Source organism: Thunnus albacares, chromosome 18 (assembly GCF_914725855.1).
Source record: "Thunnus albacares chromosome 18, fThuAlb1.1, whole genome shotgun sequence".
Taxonomy (NCBI): Eukaryota; Metazoa; Chordata; class Actinopteri; order Scombriformes; family Scombridae; genus Thunnus; species Thunnus albacares.
Window position 1 is genome coordinate 9614980 of NC_058123.1, and position 23921 is coordinate 9638900.

General features: G+C 40.0%; 1 protein-coding gene across 1 annotated transcript in view; it reads left to right on the forward strand.

Moving 5' to 3' along the window:
- lamc3 (laminin, gamma 3) overlaps positions 1 to 23921 on the forward strand; it is a 108502-nt gene that overhangs the window by 48617 nt on the left and 35964 nt on the right. The window contains exons 7-10 of the mRNA XM_044334291.1: positions 7143 to 7241; positions 8107 to 8243; positions 9405 to 9524; positions 17799 to 17997. Of these exons, the coding sequence (XP_044190226.1) occupies positions 7143 to 7241; positions 8107 to 8243; positions 9405 to 9524; positions 17799 to 17997 (555 nt within the window). The remainder of the gene's footprint in view (positions 1 to 7142; positions 7242 to 8106; positions 8244 to 9404; positions 9525 to 17798; positions 17998 to 23921) is intronic.

A 23921-nucleotide genomic window follows, 5' to 3' on the forward strand; every position in this document is an offset into this window, starting at 1 on the left:
TTGCTTAATAGTTTGATTTAACAAGTTCCGTCATCCTCCTATGAATGATTAAGTGCATTAAAAAAACTGTTCCCTCATCTGAAACAGAGCTGCTGCAGTTTATGTTCAGATTACAATTCCTGCAAACTATTACCATGAATTCCCTCCTGCTGCACATGGTCAGTGTTTTGGTTGGTCAGCCAGCCATCCTGACCAACAGGAGAGAAAGACCTGGTGTTTGAAGATCCCTTAGAACCAAGCCATGGACCATACAGCCTCCTCCATCTGTTACCATAGTGACCAGATCCAGCCTCTCTCCCTTCAGAAACTTCAGAGATCAGTTTTAGCTGTAGCCAACCCCAAGGAGAAAATTAGCCTCAATAACTTTCCTCCAACGATAGATGAATGTATGTTCTACATTAAGAAAGATTAGTGTAGTTATATTTTGTCCGGCGTAGCATTGCCCCGTGTTAATTTGGATTCATTGACCCAAACCTCCATAATCTGTATTTATTGTCACCTACTATTTATTAGCAGGCTATTTATAGATTGTTAATAATTCAATTTATTCATGGTTTACTAATTCCAGTGTTTCACTTCATTAATGGCATTGTATTATTTAGTGTACAGTTTATCAATGCTCCCATTTATCTAAAGAGATGTTCGGTTTTCTTTCTTGCAGAGATAAAATACTTAGTAATTGGGAAAAAGATCAAAATCTTCAGATTAATGACTAATTACAATTGTTTTTTTTTATTAATTGAGGTGGTGCCCTGAACAAGTACAAAGTTAACACACTGATTGAAATATTGCTTTTTCCATATTTGCACTTAGCTCCTGTAAGCTACAAGAATCAGTGCAGCAGCTCAAATTGATTTTAAGATAGCCAGAGATGCTTTCATTCCTAAGATGTGAGACTGATTTACCTGAGGTTTTTCACAGTCACAGACTCAGTCTGGTTATTTGTCTGTGTCCTTTGTTGTAGCGTGAAGATGCACTGACCCGCTGCATACATTTTGATGATGAAAAGCACATTCCAACTTCCTGTGACCTGAGAGCTCTCTTCTAAGTATATGTGCATATGAGTCTGCATGTAAATGTATATGAGGGTGTATATGTGTGTGTGTGTGTGTGTGTGTGTGTGTGTTGTAGTATTTATATTCATAAGAAGTCTATCCTAGCTCTCCCTGACCCCCTCTACCTGCAGAAGGAATGCTAAATTGTGATGGTGTTGAATGGCATATCAATGACTTTTTGGTGTTAATATTATTTCTACCACCACTTCTGTGGATCCTATGACAACAGATACTGGAATAACAGAGAAATAGGCATTCAGTCTTAGCTTTGATAAACAATGAAGATGAATGTTTATTATTGTTACTTTAAAGCTGCTGTAATCATTACTTTTGTAGGAACCATGGATCAAATGACTACATTTGAGAGACTTATCATCCAACTCTGTAGATCCCATCAGCTCTATAGGCATTTAAGCATCTTTCTTCTATTTCTTAAATTTTATTTTATGGCCCACAACTTAACTGTCATAATGAATCAATCACTCAAACTTTATTTGTATATCGCATTTCATGGAAAATTGTAATACGAGGTGCTTAACAATACAATGAAAATACAACAATACAATGAAAATTCAACAAAACAGTGAAAATAAAAAGTAATATAAGGAAATGATAATATAGGAAATAATAGACATGGTAGAACAGAGAGACCAGTATAATACAGTAGAAGAGGGTAGATTAAAATTGAATGGATTAAGAGAATGTTAAGCTAAAAAGATATGTCTTAAGATTTCTGTTAAAGGTGTTAACAGATTGAGATGCCCTCAGCTCCTCTGGCAGGCTGTTCCAGAGGCAGGGACCTCAGACATTAAATGTTCTTTGTCCTCACCCAGGGAACAACTAAAAGGCCAGCACCAGAGGACCTGAGTGATTTAGAGGCAGCATAAATTAAAAGCATGTCTGACAACTATTCAGGCGCTAGTCCATTAAGTGATTTGAACACCAATAAAAGGATCTTAAAGTCAATTCTAAAACTGACAGGCAGCCGGTGAAAGAACTTTAGGACAGGTGAGAGGTGTGCTCTCCTTCTGGTGGTTCATGGTCAGTACATATGCTACTGCATTCTGAATGATCTGTAGCTGATTTATAGCTTTCTTATGTAGACCAGGAAGGAGAGTATTGCCGTAATCAAGCCTGCTAGTGGAAAAAAAAGCATACATAAGTCTCTCAGCATCTGCCTTATTCTTTAAGTATCTGAGAGACACAGTTGCACTTCAGCAATATTTCGATGGGAGATTCAAAATTCAAATCAGGGTCTAGAAGCACAAAAGATTATTTGCCAGGGGCTTGACGTTTTGTGCCAGGGATATTAAGTTAGTGCACAGTATCTCTCTCAGGACCTTTGTTCTAATAATTAAAACCTCAGTCTTATCTTTGTGCAATTGCAAGAAATTATATGACATCCACAAGTTGATATGGTCAATGCATTGCACCAGTTTATCAATAGGGCTGATGTCAATGAGTGATAAAGAGATGTACAGTTGTGTATCATTGGCATAGCTATGAAAATTAATCTTGTGTTTTCTGATGATATTTCCCAGTGGCAGCATATAGGGACTGAAGAACACAGGTCCCAGAATGGAGCCCTGAAGCACCCCACATGTTATGCTAGTATTAGCCAAGGAGTGGTCACAAAAGGAGACAAAATAGTCTCTGCCGCACAGAAAAGTCCTAAACCAGTCTAAAACTGAGCCAGAGAGGCCAACACACTTCTGTAGTCTGTTAATAAGGATGTCTTGATCGACTGTATCAAAAGCAGCTCTTTTGAGTTTCTTGTCATTCATGTTTATTCTCAGGCTATTTACAACTTTAACTAGTGTTGTCTCGGTGCTATGGTGAGGATGAAAGTCAGACTGAAACTTCTCAAATATGCAGTTAAAATTTAGGTAATCATTTATCTGTTTAAAGACTAATTTCTCAAGAATTTCACTTAAAAAAGAAAATTTTGACATTTGGCCTGAAATTGTTTAGTGCTAAAGGATCCAGGTTACTTTTCATTAGGAGAGGTTTCACAATAGCAGTTTTCAGTACCAGGGGGAAAATACCAGTCAGCAGTGAGTGATTTACAATCGCTAGCAGTTCATCCTCTAGAGTCTAGACAACTAAACAGAGTCTTTAAAAAGATGGTCAAGGGATAGGGTCAAGTGAGCAGGTGGAGGGTTTTAGTTGCATTATTTAGTTCCTGAGCATTTCCTTATCAACATTAGCAAAATCATTCATAGCAGTCTTAGGCAGAGAGAAGGTGTCCAAAGACACAGGCTCACACACATTCTGTATAACATGGTTTAGATCCAACTTGATTTTTGTTATCTTGTTTCTGAAAAATGCTGCAAACTCTCCACATTTTGATGTTGAGGTGATGAAAGAGTGGCTTTTTTGAGCTGGATTCATGAGGCTGTCAAAAATTTAGAAAAAAATTCTGGGATTATTATGATTTTTGGAAGCTTGTCTTGCATTTCTAATTACTTTGTTGAAGATAGTGAGGTGTTCTTTTAAAATGTCATAATGGACTTACAGCTTAGTTTTTCTCCATTGACATTCAGCTTTCTACAGTTTTTCTTTAAGTTAATAATATCCCCAGTTCTCTATGGTGGTTTCTGTTTAGATTTAATCTTCTTAAGTTTGGCTGGTGCTTTGGCTTCGATGGTAGTCTTCAGTTTATTATAAAAATTGTTGACTAAATCATCCCAAGAGGAGGGAGGATCTGTGGGGGTATGTTATTAATATTATTTATGAAATTTTCAGCAATTTCAGAGGTAAGATGACGTTTCCTAACAACCCGCTTAGCAACAAAGCTAGGCGATGATAACAATGCAGAGAAAAAAATGCATTAGTGGTTTGAGATTGCCAAGTCAATTACAGTTGATGTATCAATCCTTAGACCATGAGTAATAATTAGATCCAACGTGTGACCATGGTTGTGAATCGGTGTTGAATAAAATCCATAAAGCTCAATGCATTTTAGAAGCAGCTTTAGAGTCAGCTGCATTGTCCACATGTATATTAATATCACCTTATTGTTATCATAATTGGTACTGACAATAGACAACATTTCGGTGAAGTCATCTAAAAAGATAGGACACTGTTTGGGGGGTCTATATATTATTATGACAAACACAGGGGGTTGGGATTCTAAAAGTATAGCATGATTTTCAAAGGAACAAAATCACCCGTAGGGATATTTCTACAGTTTAGGGCATCAGCAAATGTAGCGGCAGTCCCACTGCCTTTTTTACCATGCTCAAGAATGCTCAAAACCATAGCATGGAGAGGACATATCAATAAGAACATCAGGTCTGTCGCTAATGTCTTATTGCTTAGTGATCAAACAATGAGAAGTGCCATATCCATTTTTTTCCCATTCAGTTTTTCCTGGTGCAGAACATGGAACATCTTATGGGATGGAGATCAGAGTACTTGCAGATACACCACAAGTAGTACAGTTTAACTGATGGTTAGTGGATCTCATATGTTGCCTGTTGCAAATGTTAACTGAGATGCAATTAGACTGAAAACAGTGCTTAGGGAGTATTTGTTTTGTAGTCCCTTGTAGTGGCCATGACAGACTGTAGTAACCACACAAGGTAACTGATTTAATTGACTTTGTTCTATTGACATGGGTGATGTGATTACCTTGTGGGAGCATGGACTTTCTCAGTCAACTATGACAGTGTGTGGGATGGCAAAGTCCATGTTTGCAGAGAGAAAGTGTGCACCAGTGCAGTTGGGATGAAGTCCATCTCTCCTATAGTATTCACTATGGTTCCACAAGAGGTTGAAATTGTCAATGAGGTGGATTCCAAGGATTGTGCACTCTCCCTTGAGCCAGTTGTAGAGAGAGAGGAGCCTGGTGAAGAGGCTGCAGCTAAGTCCAAGAGTTGGAATTGGACCAGAAATCAGGATCCTTTTACCTGTGGACAGGAGTGTAGCCAGATGTTTGAAATCCCCTGAAATCCTCCTCAAACTGCTGTTTCCTAGTGTCATTTGACCCAACATGCACAATGATCCTGGTGCACTCCAGTTGTTGTTGTTGTGTCTGCCTCTGTGGCAGAGGGAGTAGATCAGTGCAGGTTCTTTGGTTTAGCCCCCAGGCTGGGCCAAGGATCTTTCAGGGGGACTGGTGGAGCTTTCACTATTTCTGGCTCTCTGATGGTGGTAGTGCCAAGCCAGGGGCCAGCTTGGATGTTGCTAAGTCAACCATTGAGTCAATGTGCTGCTCATCTTCCTTGATCTGGTGCAGGGTTGAAATTTGCCCCTCCAGCTCAGCGATTCTCTGACTAAGGTGGAGGCTGAAGAGGTGAGTGGAGGCATGATGTTGGAGAAAGAGATGAACACAATAAGTAATAACAATGTTAACAATGTTACAGTGCAGAGTAGGGTTGTTAGCGGGCCAGCAGGCTAGGAGACTAACATTAGCTGTTTGGCTAGCAAACCAGTGGACTGGTATGGCCAGTAGGCTAGCTGGCTAGCCGTAGCAGGCTCTCGTGAGGAAACGACAGGGTACTTACAAGCGAAGGCTCTAAGATCAGAGCACACTGCGGTGTTGACATGTAGAATTAGGCCTCCAGGAGTCAATCAGCAGAATCGTGAAGAAAGTGGAAGTTAGCAGCTGGTATCTGGTCTGCCCAACTAATCTTTGTTTTTAACCTCAGAGGCTAATACAACAGGGCTAGTGTGGTAACACAGGGAAGTCATCAATGAAGATCAGCCGAACAGTATTAAATTTCAGTAATCTAAAACATCAAGTAAATCATCTTGTCCACAAGACACAATCAGTAGTCAGTAAATCCATAAACGGTAGTCAAAAGCCAGAGAAATCAAGAGAGGAGATGCGGCCACAGCAGAGTTATGGGAGACCATTCTCAACAACACACGTAGCACAGTCACAGCACTTTCATCACTCTGATAAACCCACTGTACGCTACCTTCCCAGCACCAAACAACAGGCTCTCAAAGTTATCAACAAGCTGCTGAATCTAGTGGAGCATAAGCAGCTGATGGACTCAATGGTGAGTTTTACTAAGTAGTTGGTAGAGACCAAACTAAAGCTTAAAGGAATATTAGACTTACATGTGTCAGGTGGCCAAAAACACAACTCCATAAATGTTAATGTTGCTCCATATCTGCCCGATGTGTAAATAGGCAACTGTTTGCTAACATGTTCACTATATCAACTTAAAAGGTGATAACGTGTCAGTGTTGCATTTACAGCTTTTGTCTGCTGCCCCCAAGTGGACAAAAAAAATCACTTAATCACTTATATGTAACCTTTGTAAGTCATCTCCTTTTCTGAATATCTGTCAATTAATATGTGGCAATAATACATTTACAAACCAAAAATGTACATAATAAAAATGTAATATCAGAGATAACTGGATTATTCTCACACATATAGCCAAAATTCTATCAGCACATACACATACATGAACACACACACACTGCTTTCTCTCATTCATGCAGCAAAATCAGGCTGTTGAGTTGAGGTGTGAATTACTCAGACCACTGGAGCAGAAACAAGTAGTAGTTGCCTTGGGATAATTGAATTATTGGTAATAGCACCTCATTAAAAAAATAGATTCTGTGTTACAGTTTAAAACAAAAGTAATCAATCAATGACGGTGATCAAACAAATTTTGACATGATCCAAGTCACTGCTGACCCATACACCTACTCACTTGCTTTTATCAAGGTTGTTTACACCGACTTTTAAATTTTTATGACGGATTGTGCACTAAATCAAGCATCTTAGAGTTGATGATTTGCATAAACCCTTGTTGTACTTTTTGAATGAGTGAAGTGATGACAAAAACCCATTGACCCAGGTTCAAGCCCCAGATTAAGTATCCATGTTGCTGAAGTGTCCTTGAGCACGACACCCCACTGATTCAAGAGTTGCTGTACTGTAGCTGACCATCTGTGATCCTTGGGGCCGGTGGGGGGGGGCGGAGGGGGGGTATCTTTATGGAGATCAGTGAAGCTAAACAACCTTTGTCTTCTTTCTCAGCTACACGCTTTCTCCCACATAAACATGTTAGCTGAGTGCAGCGGATTTAAACCTTTTATCTTCATCTCGCTTGTTGCCTGTAGGACATGCGAGTGTAATCCCAGCGGGACTGTGGACGACTGCTCTCCTCTGGATGGACGCTGTCACTGTAAGCCAAATGTGGAGGGACAGAGCTGTGGCAGGTGAGGCTTGTTGCTTACGTCATGCATGTACGCACATGACCTGTGGTTACCAAGGCAACTGTTTTTGTAGTCTCTGGCACAATAGAACAACCAAAGCCATTACTGACAGTTCATCACTTCATGCACAGAATATAGTATGTTGGCAAGGTCTGCTCTTTATTCATTTTAAGTCTTATGTTTTAGAATAAAACATTTACATCACCACTCCTAGATTCAACAGCACTGTAAAATATTCAGACAGGTCAGCACATCCTACAATTGTGGCAGAATACTAAAAAACGAGTTATTTAAAAAAAAAAAACGCTATAAGTTTTGGGACTATCCATCATTTTGACGACCAGGACAGTGAACATGACTGTTACAATATGCCAATAACCAAGTCTCTGCTTCTCCCTGTCTGTTGCTATCTTGTTCCTCTGGGATACAGGATCAAACAGATAAACTCACTGTGACATTAGCAAAACACACAGCCCCAGGTCTGAAACTATTGAATTATTCTGTGCTCCCTGTTTGTTGACTTTTTTGCTGATTTCACAGCTCGTTGAGCAGGCCCCTCTCCTGTGTAATGTGACTAGTGTAGTGGCTGATTTTTAGCGGTGTTCCTGTCCCACCCATATGCCAGCTACTGTCTGTAGGTCAGAGCTCAGGGTCCTTGAAGCTGAGCATCATTTGGTCACTTCTACCTTAGCTCTGCAGTCTGCAGCGTTCAGCACCCCTGAGTGTTGCACTGAGAACAACTTAAAGAGATTAGTAAGGATAACACTGCAGCAAGGATGTGGTAAATAGCTGCAATGAGGTATGTGTGCTGGATCTGCATGTTGATAACTTTTTATGCTTGTTTGTGTGTGTGTGTGTGTATCCACAGATGCAAGCCAGGCTTTTTCAACTTACAACAAGTAAACCCAGCAGGCTGCCAACCATGTTTCTGCTTTGGCCACTCTCTGGCCTGCTCCTCGTCCAATCACTATGCCGCTGTCAACATCACTTCTAATTTCATTGAAGGTATTGTTTCAGGCTCATCAGCCATCAGTGAGGTTCCCTTATTCTTGTGGGATGTGATTCATCAAGCTAAAATGAACAAGGTCAACAACTTTGTTTGCTTTTTCACCTTCTTGCTGAGTTGAAAAGATTGATATCATTTTCTGGTCTAAATATGTTAAATATGACGCTAAAGCCAGCAGGTTATCAGCCTAGCGTAGCATTAAGACTGGAAGCAGGTGGAAACAGCTAGCCTGGTTCAGTCCAACTGTAAAACAGCTTACCAGAACCTCTAAAGCTCACAAATTAACATATTTCATAGCTTGTACAAAACCTGGTCTTTTCTTTGGACAGAGCCAGGCAAGGTGCTTCCAGTCTTTATGCTAAGCTAGCTTCATGTTCACTGATATGGAAGTCATACTGATTTTCTCATCTAACTCTCAGAAAGAGAACATACATTCAAAAATGTGGAACTATTGTACTCCTTTAATTACCATGTGTATTAGTTTATTTGTGAGTGTGTGCAGACCTGCACATGATATTTGTTAGTATATTTCTTTTTATATATTAACTTCATCAGGTATGTTGTTTTTATTCACATTTTAGGGCACATTTTTAACATGTGGCCAAGGACAACTGATGAAAATTAGCCTCCTATGTTAACATTTGCAGCTCTTTTTCTGTTGACAAGCATTGATACTTGTCCCCTGGTCTTTGGGAATATCAAACAGTGTCATCAAGGTCTGGTCTGATTGGTTCAGTCTGAGAGTAGATTAACTCTCAATCATGCAGATCACAACCACCTGAACGATAAATGTGTTTGTGTCTGTATATTGCTTGTTTTGCTTTGTAATGCTTATTTAGCAATGCCTGATGAAGATCTCTGTTATATTAAAACGTTGCTCTATTAAAATAAATTAGCTGGGAGCTTTCAGTGCAGTGTGTGGATCTTTTGTCTTGACTTTTATCCTGAGCATTGTTCTTGACAGATGAATAAATCATACAAAAAAATCAATCACAGATAAAGTAAAACCAGTAAAAGAATAATCTGGACACATTCTCTGTGAACTCAAAAAGTTTAAACTCTTTGTAAGCTCTTGTACTCACCATATTTATCCTGATCTGCTATGATACAGAGGAGAATGGCTGCGACAAGTGTTTTGAAATGTCTTCTTTTACCTGCAGATCAGGATGGCTGGGTGGGAGAGTTCTCTTCTGGGCAGGAGTACCCCCTGCTGTGGAAGGAAGGAGAAGTCTACCTGCTGCCTCTCTCAGAGGAAGATATCGGATTCTACAAAGCCCCTGGTGAGTCAGAAAGGAAAATAATAGAGATTTCAGATCATCAATGAGGACAAATCGTTACCCCAATTTGGGTCGATGGCTTACAGTCCCCAAGAAGATGTTTTAGTATTGTTGACAGTTATGTTATTAGATAATAAACCCTCAGTTCTTACTGTTATTGTAAATATGTGTTAGTAGAGCATCTGTAATACCCATAGCTTGTTCTTGTTGTTCCTTAGTGAGATTAATCAGGGTCTTTGGCAGCGGGTCATACGGCGGATATTCTGACACCATTTCCTCCAATCCCTTATCAGAGCCATTAGAAGATAGGGGAATAAGCTGGCCCAGCTACAGGACTTAGGGCCCATTTCTATCAGCCGCCCCAGCAGCAAAGGCCTGATGGAATTGGATGTCTTGGCCATGCTGGAGAAGGAACAAAGTGAAAATTGGCTTGGTTTCTTTTTGTCTCCACTAAGTCGGTTCTAGGCATCAACTCATAGCCCCTCCAGCCACCATGCAGTCCGCAGCCAGAAGCAAAACAGGAGCAATCCCATTAACTCGGCATCCTGGAGGTTTAATTCCCAAAATGTGTGATCACAGAGAACGTCTCCATTTGGAGGCATCTTTTTTTAGAAAGATGAAATGCTTGCAGCTGAAAGAGGATATGACAAAGCCTGGTGGTCAGGCATAATTTGTAGAACGTCACAATGAATGCGTCAATAAGTCGTGGATGTGCAAGTTTGACTGTTTGTGTCTGTGTGTGTATACACATGACATGAGCACAAGTCCATAATGAGTGTTTGCATGCTCTACAGTACAATATATATATATATAGCATATGTCTATGTGTGTAATTATAAATGTACATAGTTAATCAAAAGTTGCCTTCTTCTTCCCGCTATCTATAGTGACGTCTCTATAGGCCACCACATACAGATTAGTGGCTCAAGTGGCCAAGAGCAGCTTTGTGACAGCCTGCTTATCTACTTTGCACAGTGCTTGTTCATGTTGTTTCCTCTATATAATAAATGCACAAAACTATTGCCTTGCCATCCCCATTAATGATCTAATTTTCTCTTGCCTTTTTTCGTAGTGGTGCATGTGTACAGTTACTTTAAAGATTAGACCAGAGCGGCATCGGCTTTGGAAGCAGACTCAGCTCTGGAATTCTCTCTCACGCCACCGTCTCTCCTCTTTTTACTTTTAATTTGTATTTGGTGCTGAAATCCCTCCAGTGTGTTCTACACCAAAGTAAGAGATAATTCTGACTGACAACTGAACGCCGAACATCATACAATTTCTGTGATTTTCATGTCACCGCAGTTTGTCTTGAGCTTTGCCTGTCACATAAGGGACAGGATTCAATCATCGGCTTTTTAAAAAAATTGAATTGGTAGAGAGAGGAGTGTTCAGGGATCTGCGTGCTTCACCCAGCTCCAGAAATATAAACCGATGCAGGACAAGAGGACAAGATGTCACACAAGTTCTTTCAATAGTGTCTGACAAGGAGTTGTTGAACCAGACAGGGAGAGCTGCAGATAGCATGAAAGAAAAAGAGAGAGACAGAATTTCAGTTGAGCTTCCTGAATTCCCCTTGACAACGTAATGGTCAGGCCTTCACTCTTTCCCCCCTTTTCAACTCTCAGTCATTCGACACCTCTATTATTGAATGACCGACCCAGTCATAACATCAGAATTGTTCCTTCCTTTTCACTACACGAAAATGTTTCATTCCTGCAAACATCTAAAATTGCCCTCTCCCCTATTTTCCCCCCATTACTGGTGTGTCAAGTGTCCAAGTAATATACATGTTGGTATGTGTGAATGTGTATGCGTGTGTGCGCTTGGGGACACGGTCATCTCTCTGAAGCATGTGCGTTGCCACTTGTCCTCCTCCTGATCCTGGACATCTGCTTGACAGTTGACACAGGCGGAGTTCAAGTCCCCGTGGTGACTCAACATACTGAAGACTTGAGCGCAGCTGCCAGGATCTATCATAGACAAACATGAAGTACTTCCTTAAACAGTTGCTTTGACCTGCCTCCAAGAGCCGTGGTCACCACTTGAATCTGCTGGACAGTAACTGTGGCTCTCTCGGCTGAGCAGTGTTTCATGCTGAAGGGGGCATCATCGAACATAAGCCCTTACAGCCATCTGTTTGAGAAGCTTGCAGTGTTGATAGTTTTCATATGTGCAGTACAGGCCAACCTGCTAAGCCTGAAGCAGCAGGGAAAGTCAAAGAAAGGTGTATAGAAAGGAGGTAAGAAGGAAATAAAGATAGAGTTTCGATGAAAACCCCTCTAGTAGAAGGAAAGGGAGCAGCGTATGGCTGTTCTTGTGTTCAGTTGAGGAGTGAAAGAGAGACTAAGAGGAGTAAAGAAACACAAGAGCAGCTTCAGGCTACCTGTCACTCTGATTCAAGAGCCTCAAACAACATGAGCGCTACCTGCACCACTGCGTGCAATGAAGTCAGGTGGCCTTAACAAAACAGAAAGGAGATGTAGCAAAGGGTAAAGAGAAAATTGAGTGGAGAGATAGAAAGATGGATGAAGAAAGCAGGGAGAGAATATAAACAGGAAATTAAGAGTACAGAGAAAGATAAGCAGATGAAAGGTGAAGGAACGTTTAAGTGCAGCTCGAGTGGGAGAGTAAAGGGTTCATAATACTTCGAATGAACTTGGTTGTACATGTGTTGTCTAACCACATGTAAAAGCAGCAGCAGTTATACCAACTCTGAATGGCAATGCTCAAAGGGCTGGCAAAAAGCCTACTGTTGTAGCCTCATCCTAACCTCCCTGATTTCTCTCCAAGAGCTCTGTGTTTTTTATGTGTGTTGTTTCAGCACTATGATTCATATAAATGGGGAGATATGGACGCTCACTCATTCATTCATGGTGTTACACTTGTATGTAAATTCCTAGTAGATTGCCTTCCATGGTTATAAAATATTTCCTTTTAATATTCTAAACCCTTGTGCAGTGTTTTGGTGTCTGATAAGCTGTATGCGTCACTCAAATTTGACTTTTTAAACTTATTCACATGTACCTGTAGCAATACGCCCACACCAAGCCCCTTGTGTTTTTTAAAAAAAAAATTATACGATAATAATTTTGGTCTTAACACCTGCTAATAAAAGACTTCGTCATTGACATTTGACCTCTTAGACGGCTTATGTGTGGGTTGGACATGAACCCTCAGAGCTGAGGCAGTCCTCTGAGCTGATCTTTACTCAAAGGCGACCCCGGGTTCACTCAGCTCCACACTCGACTTTGTCTCTTGGTACTTCCCTGAAGCATACCAGATAGATTTGAGTCTTGAAATAACACATTTTTATTTCTATTATATCAAGATTATTATCTAAGACAAATCATCACTATCAGTTTTGTGGGTGTTCTGTGAGGTTGTCCGCATATGTGATGAATACTTTTTTAACTCTGCCTTTGAATATATGACTAAAACTTTCTTCCTTTCATGTATTCAGGCTTCTGTTCACGTATATTGCACCTGCAGGCGGTGAAGTTTAGTGTTAATCTCGGTGTCCTGACAGTATCGGACTGTTTGAAAGTTTAAAGTTTGTCCATCTAGCCTTTGCCGTCGAACTATCTGCATGCCGGTCGATGCGAGAGCCTCAGTGGGACTTGTGTTTGTGCGAGGCGGCAGTGATTTAATTGAAATGGAGTTGATTTAATTTTGTTGGAGCAAAGTCTAAACCCTCTGATTGATCGTGAGCTCCTCCACCATTCCCCAAACATTATTTGGGCATGTATCACTTGTGATGGCGGCTTTATGTGTTCCTGGCAGAGTGTCAACGGCGGTACAGTCAGTGGACTTCAGATCATTCTGACAGTCTCATAGAAACAAAATAGCAATACAGTGGCACAGACTGAAGCTTTGGTTTCTTTTTTTTTTTTTTTGTTAATGTTGGTTTTTGATTCAAATAAATGAATCTGTATTATTGATATTAATATTTGATATTATTTTCTATTAATTATTTAGTTTCTCAATTACCGTACAATGATCAACTAGAGAAAAACAACAAATCCTCATATTGGACAAGCTCAAATCAGAGTGTTTGGCAATTGCTCCTAAAGGAATGGTTTGACATTTTGGGAAATGTTGAGACAAAAACCCACGTGTGAAACCGCAGACTTTTGAGGTTTTTAGGGGGAGTTATATGCTAAAACTAGTTGTTGAAGACTATCAGGAGTCTCCACAGGTTGTCTGTGCTCCACAAAACCAAAATTGTTATTTTTACAGTTGAGGTTTTTCTAAGGATTAACTAAACAAGACATAGCATATTAAATAATGAGGTTTACAGGTGCTTTTGACAGAGCCAGGCAAGTTGTTTCCAGTCTAAACTAATCTAACTGTCTCGTCTTGAGAGTGATATCAATCTCCTTTTCTAACTCTCAGCAAGAATGCAAATAAGTCTGTTCCCACACATGTTAAACTATTCCTTTAGTAAATGACTTGATGAGTTATTAAAATTGTTGGTTTAGGTGCTACACTGAATGCTACAAAAAAAAAACATGCAAATCTCAGCATTGTGTGAAGAGATACATTCTCAAATAATCTGTGCAGCTTGCATGCTGTGGTATTTAGAGATGGTTAAACTTTTTCATTTTCTGCTATTTGTCATCAGAGATAAAATAATGAATATAAACCACGGTAATACACGGACAGTAGATCACACTTACACATTTTTTTTTTTTCATGATGATTCATTACTTCAGAGAGGGGCCCACCGCTGGGGCCATCCCTTGATGGTCTATTAGGGTTCTGAGTAATTATGCTTTGGAACCTCTGTCCTTATAGACGAGGGAAGAACACCCAAGAATTACACTGATGCAGATCAGACCCCAGCAGACTAATGATCAGCAAGCTACATCTGAAACAAAACCACTGACAACCATAAGGGAGCACTTTAGGGGAGAATATTAGCTTAGTCACACAGTAGTATTACTGGGCTCATTACCCACCGTTATGCAAGGAATGTGCAGTATGTATTTCCTATTAATCATTTCAAAAGTAATATCTGTTGACTTTTATTTTCTGTGAACATGAGTTTCTTATATTACTCATTATTACAGTGCGTCACTCCTCGAACATAGGTAATTGCCTTTTCTCTCTCCCCCCAAAATAGTGGCTCTGCTGAGGCTGTTCTCATTTACAAACTTAATGCGACAGTGATGATTTGCTGCCAGATGCTATTCTGTTGAGTGGTGCTTGAGTGGTGTATGTCTAAAAGACTGATTGGGATCAAATTTTATAAAAGGGCAAACATTCAGTAGCGAATAAAAGAGGGTGATGATCAATAATGTTGTAGTTTTACAGAAATGATTTCCTCAAAGGTATGAAGCTCAGAAACTTATAAAAGTCAGGAAAAGGTATCAGACAAAAATGTAACTGAATATATGAATAAATAATACAGTAATAAAAAATCAATGAAATAAGAAATATAAAGATTTATACATTTCCTTCACATCCAACCAGTTGATGTATTTTATTATATCATTTATGTCATTTTATTTTTCAGCTCATTAGTTTTCCTATTTTTTCTTCTATTTATTCTCTTTTTCCCCCAATCAACATCTACCATTTTCCTCAATGCATTTCTCGATCACACTGAGTACTAGCCTTACCAGACATTGTATCAACTTTTTTTTTTTAACAATTGCTAAAGAATTTCAGTCAGCAAGCTAACACTAATAATCTTTTCTACCTAAGAAATAGTGCCTATGCATCTGTAGACAACATGTCACCATAAGTAAGAAAAAGACTGTTCTCCCAAGAAAAACAACACAATAGGTCATAATGTCAGTCACCCAAAAATGACCTACAGTATTGTTATGTTTGAGTGACAGATCTAGCAGCCATAGTAATTATGACCCCGAGCAGCAGTTCAGATGACGTCTATATATGTCGACAAATTTCCACATTGAGAGGACGAGGGGTGGATGGAGGCATGAACCCAACAGTGGACTTTGCCACATGAGACTGCTGCTGTTCATTTCCTGTTTCCAACCACGAGTGTCACATTTCCAACTGCGAGCTGGGACAGTTTTTTAAAAAACGTAACTACGATCATCCCCTAACCTTAATCCTGTGGCTGGTATTGTATCCATGGCTACAAAGGTCACCTAACTTTAAAAGGTGCTATATAAATAAAGTTATTATTATTACTATTATCATTATTATTATTATTAACCCACATCACATGTTTCTGTAACCTTAACAAAGTGATCATTTTAACCCAAACCATGATCTTTCTCTAAACCTAACCAGACCTTAACCACAGCGTTATCACATCATATAACATATTTTTTTAACAGTGATTTGTAACAGTTTTAGAAAGCACAGACAAATGATGCTTTACTGCTGATCACTGCTGATACAGATTAAAAAATGCTCCACTCATTCTGGAGTGCACATGGTCAAACGTTTTCTGTTCTTAATATTTGACATTTTTGTGTGTGTGTGTGTGTGTGTGTGTGTGTGTGTGAAATGCAGACATTGTTAAGCTCCAGTCACCACATCCTGTTGAGACGTTTATGTGTCTGGTTCTAAATTTACACTGGTATGAGGGTGGCTTGTCGGACTCAAGAGTGAATATCGATCGCCTTTTTTTTTCATTTAGACCTCTCACCCTTTGCATATTGCTTGTTTTTCCACTGGTTGAGATGTTTAGATGTGAGAGGGCTCATTGAAGGCATTCCTGCCTAATTAGTTTTTTTCTGGACTGGATAATTCTTTTCTTCCCGGACTGGCTCATTTTTGTTTTATTCCTTGTCATCAATATGTATTGATTCTGAAACTACACTGAGATTTGTGACAGCTCATTTCACTTGAGAAACTGTTTTGTCTTCACTGGCGATGATTGGTGGTTGTTAAGCCGCTCCCCTTGCTCCTGATTGGCTGTAATTATCTATTCCAAAGTCACATTGACATGAATGATGCCTTATTGGACTTAGAACAGAAAGTGTTATTGATTAGTCATGTAATTGAAGCCTTTCCTCTTTTATCACTGTCTGTTTTTTTTCCATTTCCTACAAGTACTGATCCCACAGTTGAATGCTAAAAATAAATAACACAGCGCTACATTTCATCCTTGTATTCTCACACTAAAATTGAAATGGTTTAAAAGCTAACAATTATGATTGAAGTAGGATGTGTTTCATGTAAACACTGTAAAAAGCTGCAATATATGTATGAAGCAAATTAAGTGATTGGCAAAGCACATAGCATTATATATTGGACCATAGAATGTATTTAATGATGAATGATGAAAATATGATGAAATATATGAAAACATTGTTTTTACTTTAAAAGAAAAGAGTAAGAACTAATTCCTTTAACACATCACTTTGTAATAAATTACCAATAGCAGCCAAAAAACTCAACTCAGGGCGTCAAAAAGTTGGGCATTACACAAGTGCTGCAGGTCAAATAAAGACATTAATAATCTGGCCGAGGATGTCACAGCGAGAGTGGGCTGTAGAGGTACAAAAGGGCACGGCAGTGATGATAAAAAGGGGGTTGTTGGATGAGCAGATATTAGACGAACAGACAGCTGAATAGCTCTGAATGACGCCAGAGGTCCCTCGCAAGCAAAATCACCCACTCAAGTCCTTTGCCCTCCCAACCCCCAGAAGAGCTCAAGATGTACTTCACACACGATTACGCTCAAAAACAAGGTGGCAACCAAGCGTGCAACCTGTCAGTTTTACCCACTCACTCATCCGGAGCTGGTAGAGAATGGCAGTAAAGGTTTTTTTTTTTTTTTAATGAAAATTGAACTTTTAGAGAATAACGAATGCAAGACTTTCTGCAATAATATTTCGGTATTAAGAAAAGACGTCTGCCTATCTATCTATATATATATATATATATATATAAAAATATACAACTTGTGTATGTTTTTCCGTTAGCAAGTTTTGGAGGTTGGAAGCGGATTGAGGGGATGTCTAGTGGTGGCTAGGCTCTTTGAAGTCCTGTTAATGTGCTGTAATGAGTCAGAGATGAGAGGGTGGGTAATTACACATAGACTCCTGTAGTGCTCCATATGGGCTCAAAAAGCCTGTACCCCTCTGCCCTCACGTATACACACACAGAAAGAGAGAGGAACAGGCAGAATATTTTTAAATGTACACAAAAACCACACTACAACACACTTACACACACACACACACACACAATTCTATATCTGTATTTTTTACACTGATGGCAGTCAGCTGAGAGTTCAATAATAAAGCTGACTCCGCTCACCTCTCTAACATCCAACCTTTGGCCCTCCACTAGAGAAATTCCTGGGTCACCAAGTCTACAGCTACGGCCAGCTCCTCTCCATCACCTTCACCTCCGAGACCCCCGAGCTGCTCCCCGACCACGTCACTCTGTTCCTCCAAGGCTCTGGAATCACCGTGTCTGCCGACCTTTCACCCCAACCGGTGCTTGACCGTGACCTAGGCCCCACACCGAGGAAATCCTGGATTGTCAGGTACAAGGATGCAGGCATGGGGCTGTCAGTTTGTGAGTCTCTGCATGTGTGCATTTTTTTTCTTTTTTTTTGCTACTGTGGAACTTGAGTCTCTCTGGAAAAATACCAAAGCGTTTGCCTGAATATGTACATTAGAATGGATGTTGAGTTGTTAGCTTTTCTCTGCGTCTACACATCTCCCTGTTGCCTGACTTGTTCCTTGTTAGTCCGTAGAGTACAGACTATCCAGGACACCCATGTACTGATTACAGCTCACCCACGTTGACTGCGCTGTCACGGCCCCAGCAGAATGTCGGGATATGAATGTAGTGATGAGCCAGCTCCCCCATGCGCTGGCTGTCATGTAAATCTGGCAGGTACAGAAGCAGCAGCATTACATTTCCATTTTTACAATTTATACATTTAGCAGATGGTCTCACCCAAAGTGAAATGTGTGTAGCGGCGGAATAAGTCACCAAAAGTACAAGAAAGTGATACTAACAGGGAGCAAAAGTCAAACTTACTCTCAACTGACAAAATTTGTATTACCCTGAAATGATCATGGAATAGAGAGGAACAAGTACCAAACAACAGTAACAAACAACAGTAACAGTAACAAATAAAAAATACATTCTTGTAATGAAAGACATTGGACCAATAACATAGGAAAAAGGAGTGTAGGTTTGTAGGAGTGTGAATGTAGACTGAAAGATGACCAGGTCATAGCAGGGAAAGGAGAGCTAAATGGATTATAGTGACAGCATGCAGAGCAATAGATGGAGTGCACAGTAGGGTGGGCACATGGCCTGGAGGTACATGAGTGGACAGCGGTCCCCGTGCAGCATTATATGGAAATACCAGGGCTTCAAATTGGATACGAGCAGCTGCAGACAGCCAGTAGATGACATTATTGATCTCCATGAGGCAAACTAGGCCATTGAAGGAGAATATAGTAGAAAATAACATTATACCAAAAATAATATATAAAGGGGCATTGATTTAAACAAATATATTGTTTTCATATGAACAGATGATGCATTCTCCTTGCACAAATTAATATGAAAATAAAGCAATTTCATAAAGATGTATGGGTAACACTTTAACTTCCCTATTTATTTATACAGTAAGTAGTATATAAACATTTAAGAAATGGTTTATAGCACACTATAATGTAGTTATAGGCATTAATGATGTTTATTACTCCTGTGGGCATCCGTAAGTGTGTGCTAGTGTATAAACAGATAATGGATGACAGTATAGTAAAACACAGTTGCAATAATGTAAAATACTGTATGTCTACATAGGAGAACTACATTATTGTGTATTATAAACCATTAATAAATGCTTATATAGTGCATATAAATGCTAAACAAAAAGTAAAAGTCTACAACAAATCTAAATATTATTTAGACTTTGTCGGTATGGGGGATTTTTATTATAATCCAAGAGCAACAGAACTTCTCCAAATACCGCAGCAATCAGAGGTGGGATATTATGATAAAGAACAGAGCTGCAATCAAAATCAAGCTGCGACACAGTTCCCGCTACACAGAGCTGATGGTGTTTACATCATTCATAGCTGGCAGTCTGCTGTTTTTGTTTTCTTGGTGTGTACTGTTAGATTATATTAAGGGTGCATGTGCCAGTTGTAATTTTTTGTTTGTGTTGTAAACAGTTGATTAGCATCTCTATTTGGAAAGTGAGACTAAAGCACTGATTAAGTTGTCTTGTGCCAGCCTGCGCTTTTTTTTTTTTTTTTTTTGACAGCGTCATGCTCCATGACCATGAGTTTATTTGTGTTACTGTCAAGTGCAACATATTGAGACATCTGAAATCAAGTTGTTTTTCTTTTTTTGTTTGTTTGGTTGCTTGTTTTATATATATGTATATATATTGCTGAAACCTAAGATGCAGTTAAGTTTGTCTTAAAATAATACTGACATGCTCCATAGAAGAGATCTCTGATTCTGATGTACGAGACGGGACATTAAATCCAGTCCTTGTTCTGTGTAAAAATGGGTACTTACATTAAGCCGAAGCTAAGATATGAGGCTTCAGCAGTCTGAATTAGACAAATCAAGTAGGTATCTTCCAGAGTTACACTCTGTTTAGTGATAAATTCCCTCTTTTTTTTTCCTCAGAAAAATGATCTCTTTCTGAGCCATGCACACTGGAGCTAGTAACACAAGGAAATTATAACTTTTGAAGATACCCACTTGATTTATCTAATTCAGACTGACAATTACAACTTGTTCAATATACATATAGGTATGTGACTATTGTATTAAGACAAACTTAAATAACAGTGAACCTAGCCTTTAAGTCAGTGTGATCCTGAGCTATTGTCTCAAAATCAGCTTTTCCACCAAACTATTCATACTGTAGTGTCTGCCTGCCAGGTACACCGTAAAGATAACCTGTGCTAGAACATATAGTTCCTTCCTATAGGAAATGGTCTATTTTCATCTCTTATGATCCTCTGTGCTGTCAAACCTGTCAAATTTCTTGTTGATATCAATCCTCAGCTATTTATGCCACCGCCACTTTCTCTGTTTGAAAACCTCTCGGCTCTTTCTTCATTAGACTTCATTAGACTTCATTAGACTACATTAGACTTCCGGTGGTTCTCCTTGCACCACTCTGCACTCTACCAAGACTCCTGCGAGCCTTTTCCTCCTTACCCTTCACGGTGAAGTGGTCATTCTGAAGATGGGAATGACTGGAGGAGGCAGCCTGAGGCTGAAGAGGTGAACCCTAGTGGGATAGTCTGTGGGGAAGCGGCAGTGTAATCAGTCACATTGTTGTGGAGAGATCTCATTAGGCCTGGGCAACCTGGGGAGTGGGTACAGCTGGCCTGGTCTCCATGTTGAACCTGTTCAAAAACAGGCTTAAGTCATTCACTCTATTTTTGTGCTCTTCCCCCACTTGGCCTGATGTCTTGTAGCCAGTAATCCTTCTCATCCCACTCAGCACCTCCTTCACACTGTTTTCTTGCAATTTGTCTTCAATCCTGCCCCTGTGTTTCTATCTTTAATTCTCCTCCTCAGCACCCACAGACCAACTTCACTTCCTCCCTGTAGCAAGCCCTGGAAGCCCTCTTCTTCCTTAAGAAGGGATTTAATTTTCTTTGTTTTCCATGGTTTGTTTTTCTAAGTGAACCACAGGAAACAGCAAACTATTTAATGGATTTGAAGGGTCTGCATGAAAATTGACGTTATGCAGCCGGGGGGCCCTGCATTGTCCTCTCCCTGTGCTCCACAGAGAATGTTCCGGTCCATTAGCTCAAAACAGTCCTGTAGAGCCTCCACATACTTGAGGGATCACACCCTTACAGTCTCGGTAACAATGGGCAACTGGCTGTCGGCTGCTGCTGAAAGGCATCTAAAAAAGCAGCGATAGGTTTAATTTTTAAGATGTTGAAGGAAAGGTATGTTACAGCATTCTGAGAAAGTTGTACTTTGCTAGGAGAGAAGATGTACTAGTTCAGATGGGAGATTATTAAAGCATGAGCAAAGAGCTGGTTAGTCTCCTCGGTGAGGAAAGGTCTGACTTGATGGATGTCGGAAAAGTGCAAACCTGCAAGATCGAGTTATGGTTGCAGTGAAGGTCTCACTCAGAAGTTGGTTGTCCAGAATCACAATAAAATTGTTAGCAGATTGGGCAGGAGTCTGTTGTCGGAGATGATGAAAATCAGAATTTGACAGGACAAGTCAGTCTTGTTGAAATTGGTTTCAGTGGTGTGGATAAAAGTAGAGGTGCGCTCTTCAACTGGAGCATCAGGTGATGGGAAAGAGAGGCAAGATGGATTACTAGCAAGATGATGGTTAAGCCTGTCTTTGTATCAGTGTAGAATATCTCACTCACTGACTCTGCATATAAAGTTGCTTTATTACATATTTATGCAGGCATATGCTGCATGTTAACTCTCTGTATCCTGTCTAGTTTGTATATTTTTTCCCCCAAAAGAAGAAATATCAAAACCATCTGAAATGTTGTAATAAAACAGTGATAACTCAAATTCAGGCAGGTGGTTTTAGGGGAAGTTAGGAGCTTCTTCTTGCAGGGCAACAGCTGGGCGTAGTCTAGGCATAGAAGTCTTGTCATCACAGTGAGGTTGCCAGGTTTGGTACCATCCGGTCTGTACAGAGAACAAATCAAAACCTACGCTCATGAACGGTCATCTGGCAACACATGCTGCACAGAAGTACAGGGCAGATGGGTAAACAAAGAAGCATCTCCAATACATAACTCCCACTAAAATCACAAATTATAGTGCTGTAGGTTTAGTTATTTGAAAGCTGCCCAGCTACCCATACTGAGCTGACAATGTTTTCAAAGGCTGTCAGAGGAATTTGGACGACGTTCTTTGAATATCTCACAGTATATTTTGCGCTGGTCAGCTGTTTGACTGACCGTTCAGGCAGGACTCTTGAACTCATAATCTGGAAATATTAAGCATTGCACATCTTATTTCTATTTCCACTAAGGAAGGTCATCAGTCACTGGCATCATTTGAACTGGACCAGGGAAAAGGATGCTACAGTATGAAAATAATGGAAGCCAGGTTTAAATTCACTGTTTGTTGTTGCAGCAACCTTGAAGGTTGTTAACCACAGAGCAGGAAGTTATATATATATATACTATACACTATTTGCACTTTGTTGACCATTTGAGGCCTACTTCCTGCTGATAAATGATTGATAATTGAATGATGCTTGATTTTACAAGTTGATGAGGAGCTGTTGGATGCGTCGCAAGTTTGGTTCCTCGTGTTTATAAGAGACAGAGGCTCAGTTTCAGCCTGGCTTTCAAGTCCAGGAGAGCACACCTTCATTGTCTGCTCCATCAGACTTCATTGGCTGCTCCGTCAGGGACACAGCTTGTGTCTTTCTACCCTCTCCACAGCTCTCTCTGGTGACTGCGCACCAGTAATGAGTTTCCCCCAGCACCAAGAGCTCTGGCTAAAAGAACTCTTTGGTTCCCTCTCTGAAATGCATTGGAGCTTGGGGGACAGAGATTGTCATTAAGTGCTCCTCTCTGGAGAAGTTCTCCACAGATCTCATTATACTTCTCAGGTACATGCACAGATGCACCTCACTGCATGCCCTGCATCATTCCTCCATACTCTCCCTGTCTCTTTCTGTCTCTCTGTGTCACACTCACACATGCAAACATGTTGAGAATTTGTGCAAGTTTCAGCTTGCACACAAACACAGTGATTCATGTAGCCATCTGGCAGTGTGATTTGTAACAATCAGACCCAACGTATGCATAGAAAATAATCATCATTTGCTAAATGGGAATGTAGTATGTCCAAACATGTCAGAGGCATAAATAAACATGAGTAGAAATGTGCACTCTCTACATCTCTCTTGACTGATAGCATCTGCATTCATAACTGGATAAATATTGTAACCTGTTAAGTAGCTGTGTGTTTCCACCCAGTGCAAAGACCATTTCAAAATCTGATGAAATTTTATGGAAGCACAGGGATTCGAGCAGACGGGTTTGATGAGAGGAGGAGGTGAATGGATTATATAAGGTAGCAACCACTCCTCTCTGTGATCTTCCCTCTGTTCACTTTCTGTTCACTTGAAACCAATAGGCAGGGAGCTTTATTGGCTCACTTGTAGCAGCACTGTACAGTATGTGTACGTCTGAAGCATGTATATATTCATACCATAAGGAACTCCCTCAGATGCCCAGCCAATTTTTTTTATAATCCACTGATAAACGTACCAGAAGTAAGTCAATATTCGAACCACCAAAAGAAGTGTTTCAGGAAACTGCTTATATAAATGCAGGTAGGAGCCAATTTGCAGCAGAGAAACTACTAGCAGAGTGCTAGTAGTACGCCATGTGGTCCATCTGGCACTGAGCTCATTTCTGTCGTGTTTTGAAAATACTCTGACTTTGATCATAGATCAGGGCCAGCTAAATCTATT